General features: G+C 43.3%; 1 protein-coding gene across 2 annotated transcripts; it reads left to right on the plus strand.

Moving 5' to 3' along the window:
* The first annotated feature begins 2,359 nt into the window (after window positions 1-2,359).
* LOC147102432 (uncharacterized) lies at window positions 2,360-16,255 on the plus strand. Of its 2 annotated transcripts, XM_085964868.1 has the most exons (13): window positions 2,361-2,595; window positions 4,750-4,874; window positions 5,074-5,185; window positions 5,868-7,379; window positions 9,166-9,306; window positions 9,698-9,885; window positions 9,972-10,069; window positions 10,983-11,110; window positions 11,185-11,374; window positions 12,565-12,712; window positions 12,868-12,946; window positions 13,330-13,452; window positions 15,711-16,255. In XM_085964868.1, the coding sequence occupies exons 1-13, from the start codon at window positions 2,394-2,396 to the stop codon at window positions 15,818-15,820; spliced, it is 3,156 nt and encodes a 1,051-aa protein (XP_085820994.1). In that variant the 5' UTR covers window positions 2,361-2,393; the 3' UTR covers window positions 15,821-16,255. The 2 variants fall into 2 exon arrangements, with proteins under 2 accessions (XP_085820995.1, XP_085820994.1); XM_085964869.1 differs by lacking the exon at window positions 9,166-9,306 and having other exon boundaries at window positions 2,360-2,595.
* The last annotated feature ends 533 nt before the right edge of the window (window positions 16,256-16,788 follow it).

Genomic DNA, 16,788 nt, shown 5'->3' on the forward strand with positions numbered 1-16,788 from the left:
GGAGGCCACTTCATTAAATATATTCAAGAAAGAGTTGGATATATTTCTTGAGGCTAAAGGGATCAAGGGATATGGGGAGAAGGCAGGGACAGGGTACTGAATTTGGATGATCAGCCATGATCTCATTGAATGGCGGAGCAGGCTCGAGGGGCCGAATGGCCTACTCCTGCTCCTATCTTCTATGTTCTATGTTTTTATGTTTACACAAGCTTGGTCTTTCTCTAATTTTTGATCCGGTTACATTCTGCCGCTTTGTGTTGCTATGTGGATTGCGAGATCTGCATGTTGGACTCTCCAAAACCGTATACTGGACTGAATGTATCTAAAACTTGTCCCTGCTACCTACACTGCAGTGTATTTTCCAACCAGATCAGTATTACCCTGCCCGCTAGCAATGCATCTGTTACTGAATTTTTCAGGCCTTACCCATAAGATTTAACGGTCGACACAGTTCTTGCACTCCAAAATTTGTTATCTCTGTTTCCTCGTGTCGCTCGTCACCCTCAGCGTAAGGAAGCCCTGCTCCTGCACAGTTGAGGAACAGATAGATGAGAGGATTATTACATCGGATATACGGCACAGAAACAGGCCATTCAGCCCAACCAGTCCATGCCGGCGTTTATGCTCCACTTGAGCCTCCTCCCGTCTTTCCTCATCTAAATCTATCAGCATAACCCTCTATTCCCTTCTCCCTCATATGCTTATCTAGCCTCCCCTTAAATGCATCTATACTATTCACTTCAACCACGCCCTGTGGTAGCGAGTTCCACATTCTCACCACTTTCTCGGTAAAGAAGTTTCTTCTGAATTCCCTATTGGATTTCTTGGTGACTATCTTATATTGTTTTGCTCTTCCCCACAAGTGGAAACACTCTCTCTGTATCCACTCTATCAAACCCTTTCATATTTTAAAGACCTCTATTAGGTCACCCCTCAGCCTTCTCTTTTCAGCCTGTTCATCCTTTCCTGATAGGTATACCCTCGCAGTTCTGGTATCATCCTTGTAACATTTCTTTGTACCCTCTCCAGTGCCTTTGTGATTATGATTTAGATAATTTGACAATAGATGTCAAAAAAACCTTGCATTGGCCCTGGTCCTATCAGCGAGCGTGATTTAAAATCCAAATTCCAAAGGTAACGTGCAAAAAGAGGTCTCGTTACCGTCGGACCGTGGAGCCGGCGATGGTGAGGTGGAGGCCGCGGCGACCGGAGGATGTGTTCAGCAAGTCGGGCGGAGGCAGCGCAGCGCATCGGGATGCAGCAGCAGCCACGACGACTCGCAGTCCGACTGGGAGGAGGGGGGCCGGGCCTGGTGGCCAGAGGGTGAGCGGGAGAAGCAGGCCACCACACGTGGAGTCGAGCCGGCAACAGTGAGGAGGAGGCCGCGGTGATGAGGAGGACGGAGCGGCTGAGGGACATCGTGCTCCCACTGCCACTGGATGCCAAAGAATTGACTTTCTGAACACGGCGCTGTAAAAATAGCTGACGTGTCCCCACGGGGAGTAAGCATTCCATTGTACTTGTACTGGTTACATATGGCAAATAAAATTGAATTGAATTGAATTAACGTGCAAAGGTCTATTTGTCAATCATAGTTATGACGACCTGTCCATCAATAATTCACTGGATGACTGCGGGTTCCTCTTTGCGTGCAACCAAAACAAGTTAACAAATAAACTGTAACTAAAATCCAATAACCCTTTAAATAAACCTTAACCAATCAAATTAAAATTTGGTTGTTTAAACTAATTATGCACTCCAGTCCCCGCGGCGCCCACCGATCACGAAAAAGCTCGAGCGCGCCGGCGGACACCGCGTGCTCCATCTCTAGGGCCAGACTGCGGGTTCCTCTTTTTTTCCAACCAAAACAAGTTCACAAATAAACTAACAAAAAAAACAATAACCCTTTTAAATAACCCTTCACCAATCAAATTAAAATTTGGTTGTCTAAATTAATTATGCACTCCAGTCCCCGCGGCGCCCACCGGTCACGAAAAAGCTCGAGCGCGCCGGCAGACACCGCGTGCTCCATCTCTAGGGCCAGACTGCGGGTTCCTCTTTTTGTACAACCAAAACAAGTTCACAAATAAACTAACAAAAAACCAATAACCCTTTTAAATAACCCTTCACCAATCAAATTAAAAGATGACTGCGGGTTTCCGATAGATAAATAATTACAAGATATTGGTAATCAGTTTAGTAGGAAAACTGGGTAGCATCAATTAAGCATAGCACACAAGTTACCACGAAGTGTATTTTATTTGGCTTGCTGGTTAACCGCACCCAATCGAATGCAGGGAGGCTTAACTTGCAGTTGAGACCTGGTTAACAGGGCAGACAAGCTCCCTTGAAAAGCACTCTGGTGCTGGCTGAGGGTACACTAGTAGTTCGAGATGGGGTTCTTGATGATATTTTTGTTTCTCTGGGGTAGCTGCTTAAGGGTGCGGGCTTTGGGCTCATCACCCCGATTTCGAAGCCCTGTATCGGTGCAATACTTTGACTATCCCGAGGAGATTACTTGCTCGCCGCTGGGGGTCGTGGTGCGAATTCGCAATGATTCGTTTCAGGGGATGTTCATTCGGCTTTCAATCGTGGGTAAGTCATGAGCCGTGAAAGGTTCAAATAATAAGGGCGGGTTGGCGCAATCTCTATTCCTCTTGCTCCAAGTAGTCTAAGTTACTTGCAACCAAACCTAACCAAACTTCAGTTGTATTTCCCTCCAACTATACCTGTTTCCGTTCCCTTTGAACAAGGATGTTGAATCTACATCGGGAGAGGTTTTATCTCAGTGAGGGGGAAAAGTCACTCCTTTCCAGGATGGTAACTTAACACGGAATCTCTTGTAAAACCTCTTCACAGATGGTGGTCCAATTCTAGAGTAGGGATCACACCAATAGAATATCTTCCAAATAGCTGCCCATGCTGCTTGCTATAGTCAAGCTATCAGTCAGTGATATTCCTCGTTGGAGCAAAGCTTTCTATCTCTCTCCAGTTCCTCTGCTGGCTTGACCGTCAACTGTTTTGGCCCCTCATTCTTGCCATAAATTTGGTGTACTTGCCCAATGTTCGAAAGCCTCAATCTACTTTGAGCATACTTTTGGTCACCTTCCTTTGATGGGGTTTTTGCCTATGAAGTGACTTCAAACGTTGGCCTATAGAAAGAAAAATAACTTTTTTATGTAGTGCCTTTCACAACGTAATTTTGAGTGGTCACTTAACGTAAGGGAATGTGGCAGCCAATTTAAGCACAGTGAAGCCTCTCAAATCATGGGATAAAAGACCAGATGTTTTTTTGTGACAGTTGAGGGATAAATATTGGCCGGGACACTGAGAATTATACCAGAGGCACGATATAAAATGGAACTTGCTAACCTGATGTCCTATTGTGATTTCTATTCTCTCTCTCTCTCTCTCTCTCTCTCTCTCTCAAGTCTTAGCTAGGCTAAATATGGCAATTTTAAATGTTACCTTTATGGGGGGGAATGGGTTTTTCTATAAATATAGCATTTTTGTCTGAAGCAATAAAATTGCAGGTTTATATAAAGGTTCTCTGGCTAGGAGATTCAATATCCCTTTAGTTCTTGATGTATACCTGACCAAATTGGATTCTCCTGAAGGACAGATCTGTCTGTCTGATGGGTATTGAAGAATATAAGCCATTGGAAATGTCATTCGCTCTACCACTGAAACCAGTTGAGTAATGCAGGTGTTGGCTTTATCTGATCAATGTGGATGTGAGCATCTCCTCGCCCCTTTTTTTTATATTAAAAAATCAAACATTCTATACCTAGAGCTTATTTAAAGGACAAACACTTTATATAGTGCCTTTATTGTGTTGCCTGAATGTGCCAAAGCACTTGTGACTGGATTGCTTTTGAAGTGGTGGTGTACAGACAAATGTGGCCAACTTGTGCTAGGTTGGAATATGCAAGTGTGACATTACACCATGTCTCTAATTCCCTCAGCTGTGCTGGTGTTGTAGGTATTCAGCTAGGAGGGTTGCTCTGCCTGCCTGCCTTGCCCACAGTCTTGTCCTTGCTTGGGTCCCTCCTGAAGAGGGAACATGTGATGTGTTTGAGGCCTTCCATGACCAAGTCATGGGAATAGTGTCTGAGACACCCACTGACTAGCTTTCAGTTTCCTTTTTTTGTTTGTTTGAATCTAACTTTGTTTCAGTTCTTTAATTGGATGTGCATCCTTTAGGGTCTGAGCAAATTTGTTTCTCTGTTGATGACACTGGGTCAACTCTGCCATCTTTATGGATCAATTAAAGGCATACACTAGTTGATTTGAGAATTGTTGTTTTGATGACCACTTTAAAGATACGTGGAAGTTAAGGGTGGTATTACTTTGGCTTCTGCAATGGATAACTTTTTAGCTTTAGCCTAAAATATTGTCTATTTTTGCAGTTGGTGGGCAGCCTGTACTATTATGCAGTATAGATCAATGGTACAAGGATGGGTGGATAATGGTGGGGTACACTATCCCAGCCACCTCACCAGTTCCCTGTATAATTGGTTCATAGGCCATGTGTGCTTGGTGTAGAAACTACTTGCCACAAGATCAGAGTTGGGAGATGGGCTGACGTGTCTTGCTCTTGTAGCTATTTCTACTGGGTGGTTAATTATGTGCTGTTAATATCTAAATTGAGTGTTTTGATAACACTTGGGTTTCTTCTCTCCCTGCCCCCACCCTTGCTGTTGCAGTGGCTGTAAGTGACCATACACTAAACTGCTTTTTGTTTAACAGATAACTATGGTATACCAAGAGATTTGCGTTCATTGCCCAGCAGCTGTAAATTTACAACTATTCCACAGTTGGATGGGTCACTGCTTTTCAGTACTCCATACAATGGATGCTATGTTCATTTAATGGTAAGTGTAGACTTTGTTTCTGTCAATAATATTGCTAATTGTCACTTAACTCTCCTTGCATGGGTTGGCGATGGGTAGAAATATTCCTCTGCTGGATTGGTGTAATTTTTTTTGCTGCTGTATCTTGGTGGAATGTTCTATTGTATTAAGCTTGCTTGCTATCAATTTATTGAATGCTATTGCTGTTCCTCCCCTCTAGAATACAACAGTAAGCATGGAGTTGAGAATTGATGGAATTGATGCATCTAAAAGGATCATTGTTATAGAGCGCATTCCTGTAAACTGTACACTGCCGTCGGCTCAAGTGACTGGTATGTCTTAAACACTTGGTGTTTTATTTAATTTGCAACAAAAGCCACTTTCCTCAGTACAGTAAGTTGAGCAATCTGCTGCCCTGCAGTGGTCAAATCCTATTGATTTTGAAGATTTGTGTCCTGGATCAGTTGCTGCTTACCCAGTTGGTAATGCGTGGTTTTTTAATGGATCTGATTTGTCATTTCCCCAATATGGACTCCAGTATGCAATCTGTACTGCACTGTTGGAGGTGCTGATAGTCTAATGTGATATTAAATGAGGCGGTCTTGACTGTACAAGACCCTGTGGCCCTACTTAAAAGGCATTCAGTTCTCCAGATCTTCTGGCCAGCATTCTGCAATTCAGTAAGACCATAAATATTTAGTTATTCAGTTACTGTTTGACCTTACTGTGTGCAACTTGGCTGTCAAGATGTGCACAAGTGACTACAAAATAAACCCACTAATTGTAGGGTGCTTTGGAAAGTCCTTGTTGCATGTAAGTGCTGGTACTCCTTTCCTCTGCCAATAAATCTCTAGTTCAGAAATGCCCTCCTCGAGCTCTGCCCTTTAAATTCCATGTGCATTTGAAAGCCTTGCACCCACATGTCTTCTCTTTCCCCACCCATGTTTCTGCTATATTGCTGTTTTCTAAATCTACTCTTGCTCCTTTTTGTAACAGTCTGTTTAATTTCAACAGATGACTCTTCAACAATGGTGGGCCCCACAGTAGGATACACTCCCTTGGACCAAAAGCCAGTGAATGCAACACCGGTAACCATCCCAGCTGGATTGAAGCCAATGAATGCAACACCAGCAGGACTGAAGCCAGTTAATGCAACACCAGTAACCATCCCAGCCAGATTGAAGCCAGTTAATGCAACACCAGTAACCATCCCAGCAGGATTGAAGCCAGTTAATGCAACACCAGCAGGATTGAAGCCAGTTAATGCAACACCAGTAACCATCCCAGCCAGATTGAAGCCAGTTAATGCAACACCAGTAACCATCCCAGCAGGATTGAAGCCAGTTAATGCAACACCAGTAACCATCCCAGCTGGACTGAAGCCAGTTAATGCAACACCAGTAACCATCCCAGCAGGATTGAAGCCAGTTAATGCAACACCAGCAGGATTGAAGCCAGTTAATGCAACACCAGTAACCATCCCAGCCAGATTGAAGCCAGTTAATGCAACACCAGTAACCATCCCAGCAGGACTGAAGCCAGTTAATGCAACACCAGTAACCATCCCAGCAGGATTGAAGCCAGTTAATGCAACACCAGTAACCATCCCAGCAGGACTGAAGCCAGTTAATGCAACACCAGTAACCATCCCAGCAGGATTGAAGCCAGTTAATGCAACACCAGCAGGATTGAAGCCAGTTAATGCAACACCAGTAACCATCCCAGCAGGATTGAAGCCAGTTAATGCAACACCAGTAACCATCCCAGCTGGACTGAAGCCAGTTAATGCAACACCAGTAACCATCCCAGCAGGATTGAAGCCAGTTAATGCAACACCAGCAGGATTGAAGCCAGTTAATGCAACACCAGTAACCATCCCAGCCAGATTGAAGCCAGTTAATGCAACACCAGTAACCATCCCAGCAGGACTGAAGCCAGTTAATGCAACACCAGTAACCATCCCAGCAGGATTGAAGCCAGTTAATGCAACACCAGTAACCATCCCAGCAGGACTGAAGCCAGTTAATGCAACACCAGCAGGACTGAAGCCAGTTAATGCAACACCAGTAACCATCCCAGCAGGATTGAAGCCAGTTAATGCAACACCAGCAGGATTGAAGCCAGTTAATGCAACACCAGTAACCATCCCAGCCAGATTGAAGCCAGTTAATGCAACACCAGTAACCATCCCAGCAGGACTGAAGCCAGTTAATGCAACACCAGTAACCATCCCAGCAGGATTGAAGCCAGTTAATGCAACGCCAGTAACCATCCCAGCAGGACTGAAGCCAGTTAATGCAACACCAGCAGGACTGAAGCCAGTTAATGCAACACCAGTAACCATCCCAGCCAGATTGAAGCCAGTTAATGCAACACCAGTAACCATCCCAGCAGGACTGAAGCCAGTTAATGCAACACCAGCAGGATTGAAGCCAGTTAATGCAACACCAGCCTCTATCCCAGCAGGACTGAGGCCAGTTAATGCAACACCAGTAATCATTCCAGTGGATCATAGTCTTAATGGAGGTATGATATATGCATGTCAACAACTAAGCTGGTGCCAGTTTGCTAGTAGGGCTAGGCCAGAAGGCTTGAAGTGTAAAAGCTACTTGATGTTTCCTCTTGCACCACTAATAGTGGTGGAACTTGTATTGGTGACCGGTGAAGGTTGGCTTTGAAATGCAATTTAATGCTCCAGGTAGTATAATCCTTCAAATCTCTCCACCTGGGAAGAAATATTTGCCAGCATCTAATTCTTGCATGCTTATGCACCCAAGTGCTTTTAAAGTAAGGCTGGAAAATACCCTGGAATTTCCTAGTGCAGTAAGAGTGCTATTTTTCCCATGCAGGTCCCAGTCTGACTGCTTGTAGAAATGCAGGTGGAGAATCATTCTCCAGAAAGGCCAACTAGTTTTAAAGATGTTAGTTTGTGTTGTGTCTTAGTGTCTAGTGTTCATAGTACAGCACAGGAGGCCATTCAGCCCATTGAGTCTGTTGGCTCTTAGCAATCCAGTTAGTTCCCACTCCCCTGCTTCAAGTATCTAGCCCATTCCCTTTTTGAAGGCTAGTATTGAATCTATATCGACCAGTCCTATTGGGCAGTGCATTCCAAATCCTAACCATTTTTTAAAGAGAACGTTTCCTCATGTCACCTCTAGTTCTCTTGCCAATCACCTTCTGTGCTGCCCCCTTGTTATCAACTCTTCAGCCATTGGAAACAGTACTATCTAAACCCTTCATGATTTTAAACACCTGCCAAATCTCCTTTGCCATCTCTGCTCCAAAGAGAGCAACCCTCAGCTTCTCCATTCTGTCCTTATAACTGTAGTCCCTCATCCCTGGAACCATTGTAGTAACTCTTTTCTGTACCCTCAAGCCTTCACATTTCCTATAGTGTGCCTAGAAATGGACAATACTCTAGCTGGGGCTGAACTAGTGTTTTATATAGGTTTAGCATAACTTCCTGGCTTTTGTGCTCTATGCCTCTTTATAAAGCCCAGGGTCCAATATACTTTATAAACTGCTTTGTTAACTTGTCCTGCTGCCTTCAAAGATTTCCCATGGTTTTTAGTGTGTGGTCTCTTTGCATTAAATTTCATTTGCATGTGTCTGCCCATTCCACAAGTCTGTCTTGAAGTCTTGCTATCTTCCTCGCTGTTTATTACACTTCCAAGTTGTGTAATCTGCAAGTATCAAAATTGTGCCCTTTACCCACAAGACCATCAAAAGCAGCAGTGGTCCAAGTACGGAACTTTAGAATGCCACGGTATACCTCCAGTCTGGGGAAACTGCCATTCACCACAACTAGTTTCTACCCCTTAACCAATTTTATATCCCATGGGCTTCCATTTTGCTAACTAGCCTAGTATGTGGTACTTTATCAAACACCTTGTTGAAGTCCATATACATCAACTGCTCTGCCCTCATCCACCCTCTTACCTTATCAAACAACTCAATCAAGTTAGTGGAAATAATTATTTTTTAAATGGTAGAACAAAAGTGATTTGCTTTAATGTAAAACCTGATCAATAAATATGTAGTGTGGGTAATCCTGTGTTTTGCATCTGAAGTTTGTTGCTTAAAGTACTAGTAAATTACCTATGTTTATGTACAAGATAGGACATTGCAAACATGATTATGATCTTGCAAAATTGAATAGATGTTGACTTTGGATTAATAAATCTTTAATGGGCAGTAATTTCTGGATGTGCACCTGATTGGAATGCAACCCTAGGTGTCTTGTGTTGACTTCTTTGAATACCAAGTGGTGAACTGCAATTTAAAGAATCATTGTAACCTCTACCTGTTACAGACAAAGCCAAAGTTTGTGATGTTGGTGGCAAGGACCATGTCACATGTGGAAATGCCACACTTGGTGAGCTGGCATGTGGTGCCAAAGGATGCTGCTATGATCCAGTCAATGTGCAGACCCCTTGCTTTTATGGAAAAACTGGTTGGTTTTATTTAAATTCATGTTATGGAAAAGGCTATGAATGGGAGAGCCTTACTAACATACAATTTGTCCCATATCTGACTTCAGTAATATGTTGGTGCTTGTACATATGTCAGCCTTGTTCTTTACTACCAAGTGGCAACTTTCAAGTGCTGTTGGCACAAGTCTGTGGCAGCTTTGTAATTGGCTGACGTGCATGCAGAAAGCTTTTGAGGCCTGTTGTAAAGTAGTCTAAATTTGATGTTTCTTGCTTCTCCAATTTAATATAATTTGCAAGTTCTAATTTAAATCCAATGCTAGACAACTGGTCCCTTCAGATAAGTGCTGTAGTAAACCTTTTTTGTGGCAAACAAAGTTTGCTAATTGCATATGACCCTTTTTCTTCCCCCAGCTTATATTGACTGCACAAGCAATGGGCTATTTACCATTGTAGTCCCCAGGGTGGCAACAATCCCCCCACTCAATCTTGACTCTGTCTCCTTGGTGAATAATGAGAGTTCCGAATGTGTCCCTGTAGCCAGGACGGCTGAAATTGTTGTCTTCAGATTTCCTTTAAGTTCATGTGGGACTACTCTAACGGTAAGTTATTTTTGTTTGGTGTTTTTGCAGTGAGTGGGAGCTCACAAACTCCTCAAACTCTCAAGTTGTGTTATTTTTTAATATAGATTGATGGAGTAAACATCACTTATGGAGTGGATGTAATGGCAAAAAGGAACATCCGCAAAGGACCTCGTGGCTCTATAACCAGAGACAGTACTTTCAAGTAAGCTTCTGAATCCTGCACTGGGTCATGGTGGCAACTATTGCAATGGACCAAGCCAAGCTTTCTAACTAACTTTCCAATTAACAAATTGCACTTGTGGCAGCTACTGAGATCATGGGAGGTTAAAACTGAAAAGGTTGGCAAGACCAGACCCATCAATGTGCTCAGTATCCAAGAGGAGAAAGAGCCTATGGCCAACCTCAAGCCCCAAAATACCTTGGACACGTTGTCCTTCCCCCCCCTTTTTTTTTTCTCTACAAAGCTTCAGGAGACTGCCCATATGGAATCCCAAGCCATACCTGCACTACCTTCCTCACCAAAACCTTGTGTCCCAATTACTTGAGAACATGGGACTGCAATGCAATAATGGAAACAGTCTTTCATCCATCAGGCTGGTGCCAAAGGTCACTGGAGTTCTTCCCTTGCTTTATCTGATGCTCCCCTCAATGGACTTGTCTGTTTTATGTAAATGTATAATTGCACTGAGACTGACCACCACTGCCGCCTTGGGTATTCCACATGTTTATCAGCATTCTAACTTAAAACATCATTCTCATGTAATATACTTTGTCACATTGGTAAAGTTGTCCAGCCCTTCCTTAATTGGGCTCTAGTTTAAATCAGTTTCTTCTGTGGTAATGGAGAGAGTGAAATAGGCAGGGGGTGAGATTAAACCTGGCCCATTAGTAAGCTACCCCTGGCTTTTTTTTCTTGCACCAGTTCTCCTACCCCCCCCCCCCCCCCCCCAACTAACCTCCACCCTGATGCAAAGCTTGATTCATATCACTTTTCATGTTAAGCTTGGGAGGTCTGTATTACACCTATGATTGGCACTATTTTTTGGCTCACCCATTTCTGGTAGTTTTGCTGATGCTTTCTACAGGAGAAAAGCCTTTAATGCTATTGCTTATAGGTTGCACGTGACATGCCATTTAACTGGCAGTAGGAAGATCCCTTTGACGCTGGTGGTGAACACTCCTTCGCCTCTGCCTTTTGTCGTGCAGGATGGTGTCCTCCAAATGGAAATGAGGATTGCAAAAGGTAATACAAACTTTGAATGTGAGTTGGAAGAATACTAGGCCTGTACATTTTGCTGATCTAGTTTATTTCCACAGAGGAATCATACAGTACTTGGTATGCTGATGAAGACTACCCAATAGTAAAATTTCTTAGGGAGCCAGTGTATGCAGAAGTACGCCTTCTCCACCGTGTGGATGCCAACATTGCACTAGTGCTGAATGACTGCTGGGCAACCCAAACACCAGACCCTCATCATGGCATACAGTGGAGCATTCTTGTGAAAGGGCAAGTATACTTCCACACTTCCCTTTTCTTATACTTGTATTAAAACCCCTTCAGCTGAGGCTTGTGGCCAAGGCAGAATTTATTTCCCAATAGATAATTCAATATTTGCTTTTGTAGCCAGGTTCATGGCTCGAATGTGACTATAGCATTGAAACTTGCTTTGTTTTTTCTTAATTTCCCCTTCATTACAAGGGTTGCTATAGTTGTGCAATACTAATTATTTAGAATGTCTGAATCTTGCAACTAAAACTTGAAGCTATTGAGTATTTAAGACCAAGATCCAGTTCACTTTTTTAGCTTTAAGATCCCCTTCTTCCCTTCCCCCTCCCCCCTCCCCCCTCCACCCCCCCCCCTCCTGGGAGTTTATAGTATTCCCTACTGTCAGACTTGGGACTTGCCCAGAGGCAAGATACCAAGACCTAAGCGTGTGATTTAAGCTGACATCAGTGCAGAACTAAGTGTTGCACGCTAATGTTTCAGATAGATGTACTGAGACCCATCTACCCTCTTGGGTGTGGGAAGATTTCTTGGCACCATTCCGAGAGCAGGGAGTTCTTTGTCTTGGCCAACATTTATCTCTCGAGCAGCAACACTAATCTTTTTATTCACTTATGGGATGTGGGCATCACTGGCAAGGCCAGCATTTATTGCCCATCCCTAGTTGCCCTCGGTGCTGGTGAACCGCTGCAGTCCGTGTGGTGAAGGTACTCCCACAGTGCTGTTAGGTAGGGAGTTCTAGGATTTTGACCCAGTGACTATGCAGGATCAGCGATATATTTCCAAATCAGGATGGTGTGAAACTTGGAGGTGGTGGTGTTCCCATGCGCCTGCTGCCCTTGTCCTTCTAGGTGGTAGAGGTTGTGGGTTTGGGAGGTGCTGCCGAAGAAGCCTTGGGAAGTTGCTGCAGTGCATCTTGTAGATGGTTTGGTCTCTTATCTTGCCTCATTGATTTTTTTTTGGGAGACCTTTGCTGTGTGCAAATTGGCTGTTTCCCCATGTTAAGTATGACTAAATTTCAAAAGTACTGACTTGATGTGAAAGGAACTTTTTTATTTCTCATCTCCTTTTGTACTTGCCCCTCCAGTAGTAAGAATGATTTTCACAGGTGCTAAACTGGAAGGCAAGTAAGCATTCTGAACCCTCCAGGATGAACACCTTCACAACAAAGCCTTTGTGGTTTTTTGTCCTAGGTGCCCATATTATAAGGACAACTACTTAACCCAGTTGCATGCAGTTGATGCCACTTCCAGCTTGCAGTTTCCAACACATCACAAACGGTTTGAAGTGAAGACCTTTCGGTTTTGGGGCCGAAAAGTTGAAGTCCTCTTGACTGGAGAGGTTAGACCTTTTTATACACTTGTATTAAAACCTTAAGATCAGGCATGGTCTTATTGAATAGCAGAGCAGGCTTGAGTGGCTGTGTGATCTACTCCTGCTCTTATTTCTTATGTTCTTACTGACTTGCTCAAGACTAACTTTTCTCTCTCTTGTAGGTCTACTTTCATTGTAGTGCAGCTGTGTGCCTTCTGTCTGAAATGGAAAAGTGTAGCACAACTTGTGATGCTGGAAAAAGTAAGAAGCACCTGAGACTTCAAATATTTCATGCTGCCCATCTTTCAGCCATGATGATTTTTCTACAGCTATTGTAGGAAGGCCAATAATTGTGTATTAAATCTGATTCTCCATCTCATTTGCTGCCTTGATTCTCTCATGCAACTTTCCCAAAATTTGAGCTGCATGAACCTGCACTGCAGTCTGCAGGAATCTTTCAGCAGTGTTCCACACCTGTGAAGCTGAAATACAATAGCAGGCTGCCAATGAGTCTCATTGTTTGCTCACACTAGAAAACCAACTGACTAGAAGGCTTAAATGATTGCAAATTTCAGGCTTCAAGTGGGTTGTAGATGACTGACTGACTAATGTATAATATCACTAACACTTTCTCCTTTTGCCAGGAATCTCCAGAAATTCAGGCTTTCTCTCTTCAATTGAAGCCCAACACCAAGGACTGGTAACACTGAAGAAGCCAATAATTTTCTCTCTTGAAGATAGTGTTGCTGAGTCTTCCCAGGCAAATGGTATGAAGTGTATTGCATGCCTATTCCTAAACACATGTCTGCAATATAATCCTTTGTAATGTGAAGACTGAACTGGCAGATAACTGCTTTTTGAAGCTCTCACTTGTAAAATTGGGTGAACAGGCCCTGCAGACCTTTTGTTGCAAATTGAATAATCATGTCTAGTTTTGCAAAATCTGCCCTAACTATTTTATTAGCTAATCTGGGATATTGCCATTCAGGCCCTTGTGCTCTCATTCTACCACAGCATTGTTTCCTGCTCCTTGTAAGTACTCCACTACAGCTCCCTTCCATTTCTTTTATAGTGGAAATGCCAGTCCTTGCAAAATGCCTTCCAGTGTGACAATGGGTGTAGTCACTGCAGTGCCCCCCAAACTGCTTCCGGTTCTCTAACAAATGTGGAATAAATTGAACATTAAGTTAACTCCTGCTCTAAATCATAGTTATACAGCACAGAAAGAGGCCCTTCAGCCCATCGTGTCCACACGGGCCATCAAGCCCTGTCTAATCTAATCCCATTTTCCAGCATTTGGTCCGTAGCCTTGTATGCTATGGCGTCTCAAGTGCTTATCCAAATGCTTCTTGAATGTTGAGGGTTCCTGCCTCGACCACCCTTTTCAGGCAGAGAGTTCCAGATTCCAACCACCCTCTGGGTGAAAAAGTTTTTCCTCAAATCCCCTCTAAACCTCCTGCCCCTTGCCTTGAATCTATGCCCCCTTGCTATTGACCCCTCTACTAAGGGGAAAAGTTCTTTTCTATGCCCCTCATAATTTTGTATACCTCAATCAGGTACCCCCCCTCAGCCTTCTCCGCTCCAAGGAACACAACCCCAGTCTTTCTTCATAGCTGAAGCGCTCCAGCCCAAGTAACATCCTGGTAAATCTCCTCTGCACCCTCTCCAAAGCAATCACATCCTTCCTATAGTGTGGCGACCAGAACTGCACACACTACTCAAGCTGTGGCCTTACCAGTGTTTTGTACAGCTCCATCATAACCTCCCTGCTCTTATGATCTCTGCCTCTGCTAATGAAGGCAAGTATCCCATATGCCTTTTTAACCACCTTATCCACCTGTCCTGCTGCCTTCAGGGATCTATGTACATGCACACCAAGGTCCCTCTGATCCTCTGTCTTTCTTTCCTAGGGTCTTACCATTTATTGTGTATTCCCTTGCCTTGTTAGTCTGCCCAAAATGCATCACCTCACACTTTCCAGGGTTAAATTCCATTTGCTAATGTTCCACCCATCTGACCAACCCATCTATATCGTCCTGTAGCCTGAGGCTTCCCGCCTCGCTATTTACCACCCCACCAATTTTCATGTCGTCTGCGAACTTACTAATCATACCTTTTTACATTCACATCCAAATCATTAATGTAGACCACAAACAGCAATGGACCCAGCACCGATCCCTGCGGTACCCCACTGGACACAAGCTTTCAGTCACAAACAACCTTCCACCATCACCACCTGCCACTAAGCCAGTTTTGGATCCAATGTGCCAAGGCACCCTGGATCCCATGGGCTCTTACCTTCCTGACCAGTCTCCTATGTGGGACTTTATCAAAAGGTACAAACCAATCTTTGGCACTAGGGAAATGTTACTTGTATTTCATTTACTTTTGTTAGCCAGGTTAAATGACACCCCTTTGGACAATAGGCAAATGGGTACCAAGTGCTTCACTTGGCAAAGCCCAGAATGAAGGTAACACTTGGTATTCTGCTGTGCTCCTAACTGGATTTGCCTCATGACTATAGTAAATTTGGTAGACCAAATGGATCATGCTAGATTATGGTATTGCAGTGTTGGCTTAATGCCTTTGCTACAGGATAATTTGATGCAAGTCAACATGACATTCCTTGTCATGATATCTGGCTTCAGATTGAAGAGCATGGGTTACAAGGAACTAGCAGTTGTGCTTTCTAGAGTTGCTGGTCTAAATCTGGTGCACCTAACCTGATTGAGAAGTGTGTGGTGAACTGTTAATCAGAACCTTGGAAAGATGTATTAACCATATTGGGAATTCTCCAATTCTGAAGGAGGCATTGATATCCAATGGGATTTTGAGGCTATTGTGGGTTGGGGTGTAGTGGAGAACCTGTTTCAAAACATTCATTGGGCACTGGTGTATTAATGGGGTGAGATTAAGGTTATTGGTATAAGCCACCTGGAACTGTAGCAGTAGAATGGGGAGGATAGTTCATGTAACCATTGGTATGAAGTGTCAGTCTCACTAAACTTTAAACCTCTGTTTACAGGAAATGTAGCTGATGGCATCCTACTTGCAGCAGCTGTGATCGCCCTTGCATTGGCCTTGATCTGTGGACTAGTTCTATGCTGGAACTGTCAACAAATGCACATGTCTTGAGTTCTGTTCAACATAGTGAATTCTGAAGTCGTCTTATACATTGTAGCCTAATGTGTGCAAAAAATGTACTTTTCATAAGCCCCTAGCTATATAATACATTTTATAATTGCTGCTTGGTGCACCTTTTGTGTGGACTGCATCTAAAATGGACCCCAACAGGGTTTCAAGATAACACTGACTACTTGTTTGTATACATTCTTCATACAACATGGACCTGTACTTTAAATCAAGTTTCAACACTCTGGACCCTTTCCCTTCCATCCACCCCCCACCCCCAAATTGCCAAGTGCTTTCTCAACTTGTTCAATCATTATTCCAAAGTCACTGACAGTTGAGAGCCCTTGAGTTGGGAACACTTGTGTTGTCTCCATGTGATTGGACATATCTTGGCAAAGCCAATTCTTTTAGGAGATAGCAGTAAAAAAAAAAATCAAACTGTCTCTCCTAAATTGCCAATGCTAGTCCCTGCAAATTGGGGACTTGGTGTGATGGCTACTTTAACCTTTGGCTCCAGGGTGGGACTTCCAATGTAAATGTTAACTTGTCATGTTTATTGTTTAACCTGTTTGTTCCAAAATCCAGTATACTTGCAGAAATGGTTTATAAATCTAAACTTGTAATAAAATGTTGAATTTATGCAGACCAGAAGAATTCTATTAAACTGAGTGAAGTGAATCTTTTCTCTGACTCTTTGTGCAATATTACATGGGAAGGAATTTTAAATCTACCCCCCTCTTTGGCTTGTAACCAAATGGTTGCTTTCAACCATTGAAACAACTGCTCGGTCATAACTTGCCAACAGTAATTAACTTGACTTTTTAAAATGTGGAACTTAATCTCTGAATTTGGTTCCTCAGACCTTTTTAGAAGGTGCCACATTGCTGGAGGGGCATCAAAACAAACATCATGGTTAAACTAGCAGACGAAGCAATTTAAGTGTCTTGCATAATTTGTTCACGTCAGAATTT

This window comes from Somniosus microcephalus, chromosome 22 (assembly GCF_052327205.1).
Source record: "Somniosus microcephalus isolate GS21.2 chromosome 22, FLI_Smic_1.0, whole genome shotgun sequence".
NCBI lineage: Eukaryota > Metazoa > Chordata > Chondrichthyes > Squaliformes > Somniosidae > Somniosus > Somniosus microcephalus.